General features: G+C 44.5%; 1 protein-coding gene across 4 annotated transcripts in view; it reads left to right on the forward strand.

Moving 5' to 3' along the window:
* The window catches only part of bcl7a (BAF chromatin remodeling complex subunit BCL7A), a 57,348-nt gene that overhangs the window by 25,096 nt on the left and 14,956 nt on the right, over nucleotides 1-17,296 (forward strand). For all 4 annotated transcript variants that reach the window (XM_038789790.1, XM_038789796.1, XM_038789806.1 and 1 more), the window contains exon 4: nucleotides 7,398-7,565. In XM_038789790.1, the coding sequence (XP_038645718.1) occupies nucleotides 7,398-7,565 (168 nt within the window). The remainder of the gene's footprint in view (nucleotides 1-7,397; nucleotides 7,566-17,296) is intronic.

Below are 17,296 nucleotides of genomic sequence, written 5' to 3' on the forward strand. Positions count from 1 at the left end.
CATGCCGACCCCTCCCCCACCACCCACTTCCTGATCATGGCTATATTAGCCGCCCAGTAATAGTTGCTAAAATTTGGCAGCACCAGCCTGCCCTCTCCCCGACTCCGCTCAAGCATTACCTTCCTTAGTCGTAGGTTCTTGCCCGCCCAGACGAAGCCCGTGATCACTCTGTTGACCTCTTAAAAAAGGACCACGGAATACAGATGGGGAGACACTAAAATACAAATAGGAAGCTCGGGAGGACCATCATCTTCGCCGTTTCACCCTCCCAGCCGGACAACGGAAGCGCATCCCACCTCCGAAAATTGTCCTTCATTTGGTCCACTAGCCGGGCCAGATTCAATTTATGCAGCCGGTCATGGTACACGTTTTAATGGATACTTTACATCGGCTTTCATAAACCAAAGGGACCATGTGAAAGTTGCAATGAAACAGAAAAGAAATTATGGGCAGGCCAATAGAGCAGAGATGCCCTCTCAAAACCAATAATTCAATCACTGGGCAGCAACAGCGGAAAGAGTGATGGGATGGACAAAGGAGCCAGATGCCGAGTGTATGTGCACAGAGGAGACCTCCTGCAAGGGGACCTCTCTCCGGGCCCTCGCCATGGCGCCACTCCCATCCCCGCCCAAGAAACACTCCAGCTCAGTGATGATAGCCACCCTCCAGATGTGGAACCAACTACGGCAGCAATTCGGACTGACCGAAATATCCGACAAATGCCCGATCTGCAAAAACCACAGGTTAACACCAGCACTCGCTGACGCCACCTTCAAAAGGTGGAGACAGGACAAGGGGGACATTGACAGTCAGGAACCTATACACTGATGGTAGGGTCACAACACTGGACGAACTGATGCAGAGATTCCAACTAGCTAAAGGCAATGAACTCTGATACCTGCAGCGTAAAAACTTCTACTGAAGGAAACTAGGACATACCCACGACCACCGCTACAAAGACTATTAGAGCTACTGGACACAGGCATCCTCGGCAGAGGTAACTATAGTGACATGTACGAACGACTGCTAGAGAGAGCCGACACTGAACTGGACATGACAAGGAGGAAATGGGAGGAAGACTTGGGGTTCGAAATAGGGTGGGGATTCTGGAGCAAAGCACTGCACAGGGTCAATTCTACCTTCACATGCGCAAGGCTCAACCTAACACAGCTAAAAGTGGTACATAGAGCCCACTTGACCAGAACCCAAATGAGCAGGTTCTTCCCAGAAGTGGAGGATAAATGTGAATGGTGTCAAGAAGGCCCAGTCAACCACGCCCACATGTTCTCATCTTGCCCCAGACTTGCTGGGTACTGGACAGCCTTCTTTGAGGCAATGTCCAAAGTGATGGGAATGAGGTTGGAGCCATGCCTGAAAGTGGCGGTCTTCGGGGTATCAGACCAGCCAGATCTCTATAGGGGGAGGAGGGCGGACACCCTTGACTTTGCCGCCCGATGCCCACCTTAGAATCCTGCTTGGCTGGTGGTCAGCAGCACCACCTAAATCTGCAGACTGGCTGTCCGACCTATCGGAGTTTCTCCAAATGGAGAAAATCCAATTCGCCATCCGTGTGTCGGAAGAGGGCTTCCACAAAACATGGAAGCCATTCGCATGACTGTTCCGGGACCTGTTTGTGGCCTACACATAAATAAATAAGTAGCCAGGACAAGACAAAGAGGAAAGCGAGGGAGCACCCGGGTGAGAAGGGGTCGGGGGGGGGGTGAGGTAGCAAAACCTAGCAAGAAAGAATGGGGGGCAGCAGTGAGGAAGTGGGGGGAAACAAAAAAGGGGAGCCAGAAGGGGGAAACAGTTAAGAGAACAAAGACGAGATGGGGGGGGAGGTCGCACAGGGGAAGACAACAGTGGCGGCAACCACAGCACGGTGAGAGAATGAGAGGTGAAACGGGCAATGGTCAGTTAGATGATCGGTCAAAGGTGAAAAGGAAAGAATAGAAGAGAGGGGTGGAAACACTCCTCCCGGCCGGGTATATTTCCTAGTGCCTATGTGTTTTGCTTTGCAAGGTATCCATAACTTGTACACTATTTTAAAACATTTATATTAAAAAAAAGGAGGGCATCAGAGGCGGTGGGCAGGATGATGAGGGGTTAGGGAGAGGGGAGCTGGGGGGGGGGGGGGGGTGTAGGGAGGATTGTACGCTGAGTCAGATGGCGACAGACTGTAAATAGAGAAGCCTTTTTATACTGTACAATAAATTCAATCAAATGGCAATGTATATAATTTTGAAAATGTCAATAAAAAGATTTAAAAAAAATAAAGCAGACATGCTAAAAAAGATTGTGATGGTATCCATCACTCTCTGGAGATGATGGACTGCACTCAGGATGTATATCACATTTGAAGATTGTCTGTTGTGGTTGTAGAAACTGATGTATGATGTACCTTCCACAGCTGGCACAGATGAATAGTGTTGGCCTGAGATCGAGTGATGTTTTTCCCCTTCTGACTGCATGCTCTCCTGCCATCTGGTCATTTCTTTTGTCCGCTGCATTTGCAGAGCCTTCCTGTCTGCTTGTCTGCAGGCACTTTGGTCAGCGAGGACTTCCCATGCATCGACTCCAATCCCAGTCAACTTGAAGTCTCGCTTACAGATATTCTTGTATTGCAGATATGGATAATCTTTTGGTCTTGTGCTGGTCGCAGGCTCGTCATAGAGCATGCCTTTGAAATGTGGCCATCATCCAATTGGTTACTCAGGTAATTAAGTTACCGTTGACTTGAGGGCAGCTTGCAATCCCTGCATGCTGGTGTACTTCCATATTGGGCAGTCGGTCTTTCCTGGAGCTGCTCAGTATTCATCAGAGACAGCAGAAGTGGAAGCTGCTCAGCCATTTTTTCTTGGCTTGCAAAAGTTGTTCATGCTTCATTACTGCAAAGGAGGATGCTGAGAACAGAAACCTGGTACACACAGAACTTTGTATTTTCGGTTTGTTTGTTGTTGGTCCACACTAGACTTCTGAACTTTGACATAACCACTGCAACCTTGGCAATTCTGGTTTTGGCATCAAGGGAAAGGCTCCAGGTAATTTTTAATCCAAGGTATGTGAAATTGTTGACTAACTCCAGAATAGGTTGTCAATGTTGATTAATGGTGCTGTCTCTATATAACTTTGGTCTTCCTGTTATTTTCAAAATCCTTGCAGGCCTGAGAGAACTGATCTGCAACTTCACTTCAGTATGGGATGCCAGTGTGGCATCATCAACCAATAGCAACTCACTAATTAGGGCATTTACAGACTTTTGGTTTTGATGTGCAGTCTTTCCAGGTTAAAGAGCTCTGACGTGCAGGTAGACACCCTCATTTGAGTTGCTGAAAGTGCACATAATAGTAGCATGGAGAAAACTGAGGAGTTGGCGCAAGGACACGGGTCTGCTTTACCTTGCTGCTGATCTTGAAAACCTCCGATGATACTCCATTGTAACCGTTGAAACTACATTCTCGTGGAAAGAAGAAATTACACAGGAGTCCAGGTGGCCAGCTTATTTTCCGTAGCAGTTTAGCGAGTCCGTCTCTGCTGACGTGATTGAAGGCCTTGTTGAGGTTTATGAAGGCAATGTGGAGTGGTCTGTGCTATTTGCAGCACGTCTCCTGTAGCTGCCGAAATGAGATGCATGTCGACTGTGTCAATCTGCCAGTTTTGAAGCCACACTGACTTGTTAGGGGTCTATTGACAGGGTCTGCAATCGGATCAGAGCAACATGAGCAAAGGTCTCCCTGGTACTTAATAAGATGCCTTGATAATGGTTGCAATTATTGCAATCCCCTTTGTTTTTCTACAAGCTATGTATTTAGTATGTATGCATCATGCATGTGTTAAAAGACCGATCTTTCTTCCAGCAGAGAAAGAAACTCATGGAGATACTGCAGCAGTGTTGGTTTGTCACTTTTGAGGATTTTTGGGGGAATGCCATTGTTTACTGGTGCTTCAGCACTGGCAAGATGATTAATGGCCTTGTTGAGCTCTGCGATGGTGGGCTTCTCCCATTTTTAAAAACTATCTTCATTGGTGTTTGGAATTACATAGATACAGTTGGATACAAAACTGAGTTTTCCATGTAAAAGGCAATGCAACAATAATAGTAAAGAATAGAAACAAAAATATTTGAGCCCCTTGCTGTTACACCATAGCCGTTATTGGGGCTCCAGTACTCATTTACATTTACAGTTTTACAGTGATGTTTGGTTTTTACAGTGATTCTCCGAGTTTCAGTTAGGGCTCCTACTGCTTGGCGGTAGGGATTTCACCCAGCTTTATCCACATATATACAGATATAGTTGGGATCCTTCCCCTTGCTCACCGGTAGACTCCATTCCGCTGACGGGGGGACCTCCCCCCTTGAGTTTGTGTTTTCGGGGAAGGGTGGGTCCATATGTTGCTCTGATTTCTCCCCATGTGGGAGAGGCCTGTGATCCCTCCAGCGGGTGGCCCTCCTCCCCATTCTTTCTCTGTTCCTCGTGAGTTCAAGACGACTACCGCCATCCCCGGTTGGCTGCTGGTTGCAAACAGGTTAGTGAAGAGGCTTGTGAATTTGTTCCATGTGCGTGGAATCTCTCAGATCCTCCTATTTCAAAAATTTTTTTCCAGCCTCAGGAATTCAACCAGATCTGAGAACCATTCCAAGGCCTGAGGTGGCGCTGCCAACCCTAACAGAAGTGTTCGCCTGGCGATCAATGAGGCGAAGGCCAGGATGTCTGCCCCCTTCCCTGTCCAGAGTTCTGGATGCTCTGACACCCTGTAGACTGCCACAGATGGGCACAGCTCCATCGTCACCCCCACCACCTTGGACATATCCTCAAAGAAGGCTGTCCAGAATTCCCTAAGTCAGAGCAGGACCAGAACATGCAAGTGTGGTTGGCCGTGCTCCCCTGACACCACTCGCACATGTCCTTCACCTCCGGGATGAACCTGCTCATTCGTGTCTTAGTAAGGTGCACTGTGAGCACTACCTTGAGCTTCAACAGGCTTTGCCCGGTGTAGGAGGTGGAGTGACTCTGCTGCTCTTCGATCCAGATCTCCTCTCTCTGGGCGCCTGCCTTTCTGGGCGCCCGCCCCCACCATCCTAAATGTGGCATCTATCCTCGCTGGTGCGAACTTGTGATTGTTGCGGATGGGGGCCCCTATGGACATCCCGCCAACTTCAAAGTGGCACCTAAGCAGGGTTGCGGATGTGGGTCTCTCTGAACATCCTGCCAACTTAGAAGTGGAGCCTAAGCGGGTTCCACGTTCTTGAGGGGGCTACTACCAACAGTCTCCTGGAGTGCATGTATGGGGGTAGCCGGGAGTGGTGCGGTGGCCAGCGCTCAAAGATGTCCCTGTGCAGGAGGCCTCCTCCATTTGGAACCAGTCTGCCTCCGGTTCTCTTGGCCCTTAACCACCCCCTCACCTACTCCATGTTGGCCACCAAGTGGTAGAACAGAAGATTCGGTGGGGCCAGTCCTCCAACATGCCGCCCTCATTGTCATGTTCATTTTAACTGTCTGTACCCTTCTGGCTAGCGAAAGAGGGAGAGAGTCCCATCTTTGTAGGTGCCTATTCACCTCCTCCACCAGAATGGAGAATTCCATTGGTGCTGGCCACTTGGATCTCCAGGTATCTGAACCCAGTTTGGGTCACTTTAAACGGCAATTCTTCCACCTCCGCTCCTCCCTCTTGTGGGGGGGAGGGGGCTGCTACCAGGAAATTTTGCTCTTTCCCAGGTTCCGCTTGTAACCTGAGAAGGTGCCGAACTCACTAAGGAGTCTGGTTATCTTTCCTATACTGGCGAGGGAGTTTGACACATAGAGGAGCAGGTCATCTGCACAGTGAGATTCTATCCTGTCTGCCCCTCTCTGAATGCCCATTCACCAATCCCGCTGATCTAAGGGCTCAATTGCCAGCGTGAACAGGAGCAGGGATAGCAGACACCCCTTCCTTCCATGGGGTTAACCATACTCTCCTTGTGGGTCCCGCCCTGTCCAATCGGGCCTGCCCTCGCGCACGGGCCTGCCCTCATGCACGATCCATTCAAAATGGCCACCTACTGCTTCCCTTTCTCGCCATCTCCACGTGTTGTCTGTTAGGGATGGGGCTCTGCCCCCCACCGCTCTGTTTCTGCCGCTGTACCCCTTATGTTGAGCTTGACTGATGCTTGCAGATAAAATTATTGACCAAGCTTCAGATTTTTAAACTAAGTATTGGAAATACTTCACAATGATACATTGTATGTGATTCTTCATTTGCTTCTCACTCCCAGCACCCTATACAAGTTCTTTAATAGCATAGGGGGAACATAGTTACTGTATCTTAGTGCTAATATTGAATTAACTTGATACACACTGAAAGAGGTAGGCAAATGAGAGAGTCAAAAGATTATTGAACTTTAGAAATCCCTTCAAGCTATATTGATTGTTCAGTGACTGAGACACCAGATGTAGTGGAAGAGAATAATTGAGGCACAATTATCTTATTCATTGTGCTGTGACAAATTACAACCTACAACATTGCCTAGCTACTCATACTCTAATTTGAAATCTTGTTGGAACCAGGAAATGCCTATTGTGGGTGGGTTTTTCCTGAATGAATTTATGGTGGGATGTTTTGGATTTGTACACAATAAATGCTTAGTCTGTGTAGTGGAATACTAAACATACAGTACTTCTTTCTCTGTCCGAGTAGTAGACCAAACTACAATGTTTACTCTGCTATTGTATTCCAGTGGGTGAACAACGGGCATCTTAATGGTACCAGAAAATGTAAAATTACTAAATGTTGCAACTTTTTTTGTTATGCCATTTGGACCATTCAATGAATTACTTGAGTGACCAGTGTGTTTGGGTTGATACAAAATTGGGTCTTGCAAGCTCACTGCTCACATATTGCACACTCTGGTAGTTCAGCATTTTTCCTCGTCCTCCATCTAGAGAAAAAAAAATACAGGAAGGATCATGTATCTTTTTCATCCCCAATATAGTTCTGTAGGCCCTTGTGAAGACTGATTTTGTACATGTAGTGTTGGCTTTCTACAGCGCACAGATTGTGAAAATTCAAATGTGGGAGATAGGCACACAGGTTGGTGTTGATCGTACACTGGCAAAATACAAAAATCCTTTAAATGCAGAAAATAGCTGTACCATTAAGATTTGGTCAGGGATAAATTCTGACTTGCGCTTTCGGCTAAATTACATATTGGATTTGAACCATTCACATTTCAACATCAATCAGAAACAGGTGATTTTTGTGGGGGGAGGAACAAAATTTCAAAGCTGTATTCACCTGGAAATGTCTCCCTCTCCCCCCTCCCCCCTCCTCCTCCCTTTCCTTCCTTAATTCCTGCAGCATTTTGTCAATTGTTTAAAATAAATGCATCTAATTGAATGTTTTTGATGTTTGTAAATTAGATGAGAACAGTAATCAGAGCTCAATAGCAGATGCCTCGCCAATGAAGCAGGAGAACAGCAGCAATCCAAGTCCTGCACCAGAGCAGAACTTAGTAACCCAAGCAGAGGGTACTGAGACTCGGACTGAGGAAGCTCAGCCCCCTATCAAAGACCAACCCAGCTCTGAAGGTAAGGCTTCGAACATAATTAGGAATAGGAATCAAGACTTTGGTGAAGGATCCTAGGTTTAAAGTCCAGTTGTATTCATAATGTCCCTGTCTGAATACAGGAGATAAGTATGTAAATGGTGTTGTAATCAGTGATGGGATATGAATATACATTGGAGCTTATGGTGTTTTTATCAGAACTGGAGATGTTTCCCAAGGTTACTTTTTCTTGTTTTATTTGCAATTTTGGATCAATGTAAAATGTTTGGCAACATTTGAAAGATTTTAATGAATTTGTTCAAGCTGATCAAATGTGGAGGAGCATACCTTAAAATTATCCGTGCAAAGTATTCAAATTTATCTGAGCATCACGCCATGTCTGATGCTGCCTGTAGGATGCGATACACATACATAAACACAGTTTTAAAAGTTTAGTATGATTTTATAAATCTTAAAACTTTTTTTAAAATTAGTTTGCGTCCTCTTTATTAGAGCATTTGAGAATTTTTAAATGTTTTGTTTTGATTTAAAATTTGAGTATCAAAACTATATAAAGAATGGATTTCCATTAGAAATTGCCAGGTAATTGTTTCATTTGAGGTCTAAGAAAACCAGATAGTATTTGTAATACAGCTGGATATCCATTATCTTTTGTAATGTGCACTGTAGAGTTCATAGGTAATATTTTTTTAATGCAAATGGTATCACGGCTTGTTGGTGAGTGGTGTACAGATTTTGAAGCCACTTTGTCAAGTCATACTCCAGCTTCTGACCAGGAAATAAGAGTGTATAACTAGCAGCAAGTAAAATGTAGAATCTGCTGAGATCAAAGGCTTGAGTAAAGAAAACCTTTGCTCTGTTTTTCCTCTTCAGAAGCTTTTATTATTATTGCTGCTGGAGATCTTTTTATGTCCCTTTTGTACAGTTCATTTCCCGTCTTGTCAGTGGAGTGATCTATAGGAGACGATCAGGATGGATTTTGAATTGATAATGCACAAAAGGAATCCATGTGACCTGTTGTCTGGGGAGGTCAACAGTCTACACTCTAATTGGCAGTACATGGAGTTTGCAAAGTGACCTCTCTGGAAAGGCCCAAAACCTCAATCTCAGAATATCACGTGGCTTTGCAGGTGATCATTCTTCTTTTCAACTATTCAACCTTGCATTGGACTTTTATGCTGCTCTCCTAATTTAGAATTTGCAATCCTACTGTTCAGATAAAAGAAATACACAAGTAACCTGGGGCTGCAATACCCTTTATGCCTCATTTATTAATACAAAATTTGGCATTGTAGTTTATACTGCTTGCAGTGCAATACGCTATTGGGCCAGGTGGAAGGGAATAAAAGGGTATTTATTCTGTTTATACTTTCTGATGCAATCACAAGCTTATGCACTACATAAACATTGGCTTAAATTCAGCAGTTTCTTTCTAGTCCAAAATATACTTGGCTTAATTTAAAGTCTTGATGGGTTTAGTTTACCTCTTGGGAGTGTGGGACTGAGACCAGAAGATCAAAATCTTGCTTGCCAAGTAAATTTTAACTGAGGGCTGTTGAATTAAGACCAATGGGAACACAGATGTAGCATTTGATTAATTACTATACTGATTTAAAAAATTTTTTTTGGAAAATCCCTCTGGTCATGGGTTTGCTTTTGCCTCTTGATTGGCAGTAAAATTGTGACACAAGCATTGGGAGATGAAATGAAAATGAAATGAAAGTCGCTTATTGTCACAAGGAGGCTTCAAATGAAGTTACTGTGAAAAGCCCCTCGTCGCCACATTCCGGCGCCTGTTCGGGGAGGCTGGTACGGGAATTGAACCATGCTGCTGGCCTGTCTTGGTCTGCTTTCAACGCCAGCTCTTTAGCCCTGTGCTAAACCAGCCCCAATGGGGGTGGAAGCTGCATAGCATTTACATAGCTTGAAATTATTTCAAAGAAATTTCAACTTGAAGTTTTCAAGCCAAGTAACCGAGAACCAAGTGTATTAATTTAAACTAGGTGACGAAGCAAATAACTTTTCCTGTAATTGTTTTAATTTGAAATCTCCTTTTCTATGCCTTCCTGCCTCCAAGCTGTCCTTCATCTGGGAGGACGGGACCGTCTGGGTAGCAGACTTCTTCAGAGGCGCCATGGAAGCTCCTCCATGTCTACCAATAAGAGGTGTGCTTTGTGGGACGGGATAGGTTTCTGTGTATGTGTATACATGTATGTGTACTTGTGTATTTTCTTTACCACAAGGCTATCTAACTGCTTAGCTGAGAATTGAAAAACTCAACTACAGCAGTAACAAATTTAATTGGAATTTGATTTTAAACTTGCTCCCTTTGACTGTGAGACCCACATCAAAGCTGCAAGCCACCTTTTATAGGATTAACATTTAAAGATTAAATATTGGCACATAACTTTGAGAGTTATTTATGGTATCATTATTTTGGTGCCTTTCTAACTATTTAGCAATGTGTTCAGTTTTAGCCTGCCCGTAACTGCTTAGATATAAATACTCATCACATTTACATTTCTCAAAATTCAACCAACCAAGAAGTGAAGGGTTTTTAATTCATTATTTTTAATCTCCTTGCTCTTTTGAAGATTCCAACACTTGAGATTTATTTTCCCATGTCAATTTTCTTTTCCTTACTCTCCTGTGTCTTGCTGAGATACAGTTATTGTCTCCAAATAATGTCTTTCACTACCTCCCAAATGTTTATTATTAATGTATGAACTTGGTCAGTAAATGTCTGCAGGCTATTTGACGGTTGCAGCTTCATTCAGTCCATCCCGTCTTCATTCATTACCAGTATGTGTTTATTTTTACCATGGATAACTGGTAATGATCAAAAGTGGAAACCTAGACTCAGTTTCTGCCTTTTAAATTGGGCTGCTAAAACTCAACTGCAGTCCTATTAAAACTGTCAAACATCGCATGGAGCAGAGATTAAAACAAGTCTATTGTAATTTATATAGTTCAGCTACTAAATTCAATTACTTTTGGGGAAAGGCTTAGATAGTTTGTAATTGTTCTTCCACCTAGCGTGGCCCATAGTTGAATTAAAATCTGTTTTCCGAAAATGATGTATTAACTATTCAGATTCTTCATGTCAATAATTCACATTTTGTGCTTAGATAAAGATATTCATATTTTGGGTACAATTTACAACAAACATGGTTAATGTGCTCTATGCTTCGTATCAGACCTGTGAACAAAATTCTACAGCTAGGGTACTATATTTGTAATTATTTGAAGCATTGTCCAGTTTGCTTTGACTGGTGTCACCTCTACTCTATACTACAAGCTGGGCTTTTCCACCTGCATCATTTTGACTAAAATTATTCATGCTGCTCCCTGTCTGCGCGTTTTCCCTGTGTCTGTGTGGGTTTCCTCCGAGTGATTTCGTAGAATTTCACAGAATTTACAGTGCAGAAGGAGGCCATTCAGCCCATCGAGTCTGCACTGGCTCTTGGAAAGTGAACCCTACCCAACCCCACACCTCCACCCTATCCCTGTAACCCTACCCAACACCAAGGGCAATTTTGGACACGAAGGGCAATTTTGCATGGCCAATCCATCTAACCTGCACATCTTTGGACTATGGGAGGAAACCGGAGCACCCGTAGGAAACCCATGCACACACTGGGAGAACGTGCAGACTCTAAAAAGCCCCTCATCACCACATACCGGCGCCTGTTCGGGTACACAGAGAGAATTCAGAATGTCCAAATTACCTAACAGCACGTTGCCGGGACTTGTGGGTGGAAACCGGAGCACCCAGAGGAAACCCACGTAAACACGGGGAGAACATGCAGATTCCACACAGACAGTGACCCAAGCCGGGAATCGAACCTGGGACACTGGAGCTGTGAAGCAATTGTGCTAACCACTATGCTACCATGCTGCGCAAAGTGCTCTGGTTTCCTCCACAAGTCCCGAAAGACGTGCTATTAGGTAATTTGGACATTCTGAATTCTCCCATGTGTACCCGAACAGGAATCAGAATGTGGTGACTGGGGTATTTCACAGTAACTTCATTGCAGTGTTAATGTATGTCTACTTGTGACAACAAAGATTATTATCTAAGTAAATGTTCTATGCTGGCAACCATGGCAAGACTTGTATTTCTACATCAATCTTGTGTATATGTGCCATTCAATTTGCAACAAAGCTTAGACCAGCCAGCTCTTTAATCATCAAAATGTATCTATTAATAAACCCAAACAATAATACTTTCATTGCATAATACTCATTATTGCATAAATAGTCCTTGCAATAGAGAATACATAAGGAAATGCTAATCTGAGCAAGCTCCAACAATTTCTTTAAATATTAAAAAAAATCCTTTAAGCATTTTAACATGATCCTTATTTATTCATCATGCAGTAATCCTATCAGCAATGCTTTTTCCAAAAGATAAAACTAAATACTTAATGTGTATTGTAGGCTGGTCCAGAACATGGAAAGGCAGTCATGTATACTTAATAGCAGTGTCACAGCCATTACTCATTTAATAGCTGGTTGAATTTTAGTCCATAGTTAATGATGAATCTTCGTTTTTACCAAAAGAATATTTTAAAAGGGTGCTCCTGGTTCTTGAGATTTTACATTTCAGTTATTGTAGCGATACTTTTTTGTCCCGTTTTAAAAGACAAATAATGAATTTTGTATGGGGAATGGATAATACTCTGTTATTCTAATTTGACATTTAATCGTCAAATACTTATTGTTATTGAAACACCTCAAAAACGCTTGAACTTTTAGAATATTTTGACATTGGCAGAGAAACCCATTTCTTTAAAACCATTTTTGCAAGATATTTGGCTTACTAATTCATTTGTCCTGCAACATTTTAGTATGGCACTGACTTCTTAATATTTTACAGCTTACACAAAATCCGGACAATGCATTTCTTGCTTTCCCTAAAAAATTACAAACCCCTTTTCTACTTGTGCTAATAAATAAACTGAAGTGCCCAAGTCAACTGCTTAAAATTAAACAGAGACTGCTACAGCACACAAGGACCGTTTGGTCCACTGAGCCTGCACCAACTCTGTTAAAGCAGTGTAATTAATCCCACTCCTCATACTTTATAAAAATAAACGATTTTTATTTCAAATTTTGAACTTTATACATTCTACAACAACAGTAAACCAGCTCAACACATTAACCCCCCCCCCCCCCCCCCCCCCCCCCCCCCCCCCCAAACCCCTCAATATGGCCTCCAGGGAACTGGGCTCCATATCTAAATGCAAAACCCCCAAAATGGTGTTGCAAATTGTCCTGCAAAACCTTTGCAGCTGATTCGCAGGACCCCTCCCACACTGCTTACAGATGTCCCCCACCCTCTCAAACAGCCGCTCATCCTTGATACATTGAAATTGGCCGGTACGATGTTGTGGGCATCACAGACATGTGACTGCAAGGGGATCAGGGCTGGGATCTAAATATCCAAGGATATGTGTCCTGTTGAAAGGACAGGCAGATGAGCAAAGGGGGCGGGGTTGCATTGTTAGTAAGGAATGAAGTTAAATCAATAGCAAGGAGCGATTATAGGATCAGAAGGCATAGAATCTCTGTGGGTAGAGTTGAGGAATCGCAAAGGCAAAAAGACCCTGATGGGAGTTATGTACAGGCCCCCTAGCAGTAATCAGGATGTTGGGCAGAAGATAAATCGGGAGATAAAAAAGGCATGTAAAAAAAGGCAATATTACAATAATTGCGGGGGACTTCAATATGCAGGTGGACTGGGAAAATCAGGTTGGTAGTGGATCCCAAGAAAAGGAATTTGTGGAATGTCGAAGAAATGTTTTTTGGAGCAGCTTGTGACAGAGCCTACTAGGGAACAGGCAATTCTGTATTTGGTGACGTGTAATGAGGCAGACTTGATTAGGGAACTTAAGGTGAAGGAACCTTTAGGGAGCAGTGACCACAATATGATAGAATGTACCCTGCAATTTGAGAGGGAGAAGCTGCAATCAGATGTAACTGTATTACAATTAAATAAGGGTAACTACAAAGACATGAGGGAGGAGCTGGCCAGAGTTGATTGGAAAAGGAGCCTAGCAGGGAAAACAGTGGAACAGCAATGGCAGGAGTTTTGGGGGTTATTAGGGAGGCACAACAGAAATTCATCCCAAAGAGGAGGAAACATGCTAAGGGGAAGACGAGGCATCCATGGCTGAGGGATGTCAAGGACAGCATAAAAGCTAATGAAAAAACAAACAAAGTGGTGAGGATTAGTGGGAAGCCAGAGGATTGGGAAGCCTTGAAAAGCGAACAAAGGGGGGAAAAGATGAAGTACGAATGCAAGCTAGCTAGTAATATAAAGAAAGATGGGAAGAGTTTTTTCAGTGTATAAAAGGGAGAGAGGCAATAGATATTGGACTATTGGAAAATGTGGGGATGTAATAATCGGAAACAAAGAAATGGCAAACAAACTGAATAGCTACTTTGCATCAGTCTTCACGGTGGAATACACCAGTGGGATGCCAGAGCTCCAGGAGAACCAGGGGGCAGAGGTGAGTGGAGTGACTATTACTAAGGAGAAAGTTTTGGTGAAACTGAAAGGTCTGAAGGTGGATAAGTCACCTGGATCGGATGAACTAGACCCCAGTGTCCTAAAAGAGATAGCTGAGGAAATTGTGGAGGCATTAGGATGATCTCTCAGGAATCACTGGAGGCAGGAAGGGTCCCAGTGGACTGGAAAGTGGCTAATGTAATACCACTGTTTAAGAAGGGAAGGAGGCAGAAGACTGGAAATTATAGGCCGGTTAGCCTGACTTCGGTCATTGGTGAGGTTTTAGAGTCTGCTATTAAAGATGAGATCGCTAAGTACTTGGAAGTGTATGATTAAAAAAGGACTGAGTCAGCATGGCTTTGTCAAAGGGAGGTTGTGTCTGACAAATCTGTTCAAGTTCTTTTGAGGAGGTAACAAGGAAGTTAGACAAAGGAGAACCAGTGGACGTGATTTATTTAGATTTCCAGAAGGCCTTTGACAAGGTGCCGCATGGGAGACTGTTAAATAAGTTAAACGCCCATTGTGTTGAGGGTATGGTCCTGGCATGGATAGAGGATTGGCTGACTAGCAGAAGGCAGAGGGTGGGGATAAAGGAGTCTTTTTCAGGATGGCAGCTGATGGCTAGTGGAGTGGCTAAGGGGTCCGTGCTGGGACCACAACTTTTCACAATATACATTAATGATCTGGAAGAAGGAACTGAAGGCTAAGTTTGCAGATGATACAAAGATCTGTAGAGGGACAGGTAGTATTGAGGAAGCAAGGGAGCTGCAGAAGGATTTGGACAGTCTAGGAGAGTAGGCAATGATGTGGCAAATGAAATACAATGTGGAAAAGTGTGAGGTTATGCACTTTGGAAGGAGGAATTTAGGCATAGACTATTTTCTAAATGGGGAAATGCTTAGGAAATCAGAAGCACAAAGGGACATGGGGAGTCCTTGTTGACGATTCTCTTAAGGTTAATGTGCAGGTTCAGTCGGCAGTTAAGAAGACAAAAGCAATGTTAACATTCATGTCAAGAGGGCTAGAATACAAGACCAGGGAGGTACTTCTGAGGCTGTATAAGGCTCTGGTCAGACCCCATTTGGAGTATTGTGAGCAGTTTTGGGCCCCGTATCTAAGGAAGGATGTGCTGGCCTTGGAAAGCGTCCAGAGGAGGTTCACAAGAATGATCCCTGGAATTAAGAACTTGTTGTCAGAGGAGTGCTTGAGGACTCTGGGTCTGTACTCATTGGAGTTTAGAAGGGTGAGGGGGGATCTTATTGAAACTTACAGGATTCTGCGAGGCCTGGACAGTGGATGTGGAGAGGATGTTTCCACTTGTAGGAGAAACTAGAAGCAGAGGACACCATCTCAGACTAAAGGGATGATCCTTTAAAACAGAGTTGAGGAGAAATTTCTTCAGCCAGAGGGTGGTGAATCTGTGGAACTCTTTGCCGCACAAGGTTATGGAGACGTGTTGAAGGCTACCCAGCATTCAGAACAGCGACCACGACACCACACAACCCTGCATGGCAATCTCTGCAAGACTCCGAAAGAACAACGCCACGTCATCCGTGCTCAAGACCAACCGCAACATCATCATCAAACCAGCAGACAAAGGAGGGGCCACCGTCATATTGAACAGGAAGGACTACTGCAAAGACATGTACCGACAACTCAACAACCAGGAACATGACAGACAGTTACCTGCAGATTCGACCAAGGAACACACTCGCCAACTCAACAGACTGATCAAGACCTTGGATCTGGACCTTCAGAGCACCCTACGTGCTCTCATCCCACGTACTCCCCGCGTTGGAGATCTCTACTGCCTCCCGAAAATACACAAGGCCAACACACCAGGCTTCCCTATCGTATCAGGCAATGGGACCCTGTGTGAGAACCTCTCTGGCTACATCGAGGGCATCTTGAAACCCATCGTACAAGGAACGCCCAGCTTCTGTCGTGATACGACGGACTTCTTACAGAAACTCTTACATGGACCAGTTAAACCAGGAACATTCCTTGTCACAATGGATGTCTCGGCACTCTACACCAGCATTCCCCATGATGATGACATTTCTGCAACAGCCTCAGTCCTCAGCACCGACAACTGCCAAATCCAGACGCAATTCTACAACTCATCCGCTTCATTCTGGATCACAACGCCTTCGACAACAAGTTCTTCATTCAAACACGGAACAGCTATGGGGACTAAATTCGCACCTCAATATGCCACCATCTTGCACAAGTTTGAACAAGACCTCCTCACTGCACAGGGCCTTCAACCGACGTTATACACCAGATACATTGATGACATTGTTTTCCTTTCGACCCACAGCGAAGAATCACTGAAATTACTACACAGTGACATCAATAAGTTCCATCAGACTCACCATGAACTACTCTCCAAAATTGGTTGCATTCTTGGACACACTCATCTCCATCAAGGACGGCCACCTCAGCTCTTCGCTTTACCGCAAGCCCACGGATAACCTCATGATGCTCCACTTCTCCAGCTTGCACCCTAAACACATTAAAGAAGCCATCCCCTGTGGACAAGCCCTCCGCATACACAGGGTCTGCTCAGACGAGGAGGAGTGTAATAGACATTTACAGATGCTGAAAGATGCCCTCGTGCGAACGGGACATGACGCTCGACTCATCGATCGGCAGTTCCAACGCACCACAGCAAAAAAACGCACCGACCTCAGAAGACAAACATGGGAAACAACCGGCAGTGTACCCTTCCCCGGAGCAGAGAAACTACGACTACTTCTTTGCAACATTCAACACGCCATCGATGAAGACAAACATCTTGCCATGGTCATCCCCACACCCCACGACTTGCCGTCAAACAACCGTGCAAGTTCAAACAAACCATTGTTTGCAGCAAACTACCCAGCCTTCAGGGGAACAGCGATCACAATACCACACAACCCTGCCATGGCAATCTCTGGAAGATGTGCCAGATCATCGACATGGATACCACCATTACACGTGAGAACACCACCCACCACGCGGTACATACTCGTGCGACTCGGCCAATTTTGTCTAAGTCATACGCTGCAGGAAAGGATGTCCCGAAGCCTGGTACATTGGGGAGACCATGCAGACACTGCGACAACGGATGAATGGACATCGTGTGACAATCGGCAGGCAGGAATGTTCCCTTCCAGTTAGCAGTCGAGGGCATTCAGCCTCTGATCTTCGGGTAAACGTTCTCCAAGGCAGCCTTCAGGACGCATGACCACGCAGAA

The sequence above is a fragment of the Scyliorhinus canicula genome, chromosome 1 (assembly GCF_902713615.1).
Source record: "Scyliorhinus canicula chromosome 1, sScyCan1.1, whole genome shotgun sequence".
In the NCBI taxonomy this organism is placed as follows: Eukaryota; Metazoa; Chordata; class Chondrichthyes; order Carcharhiniformes; family Scyliorhinidae; genus Scyliorhinus; species Scyliorhinus canicula.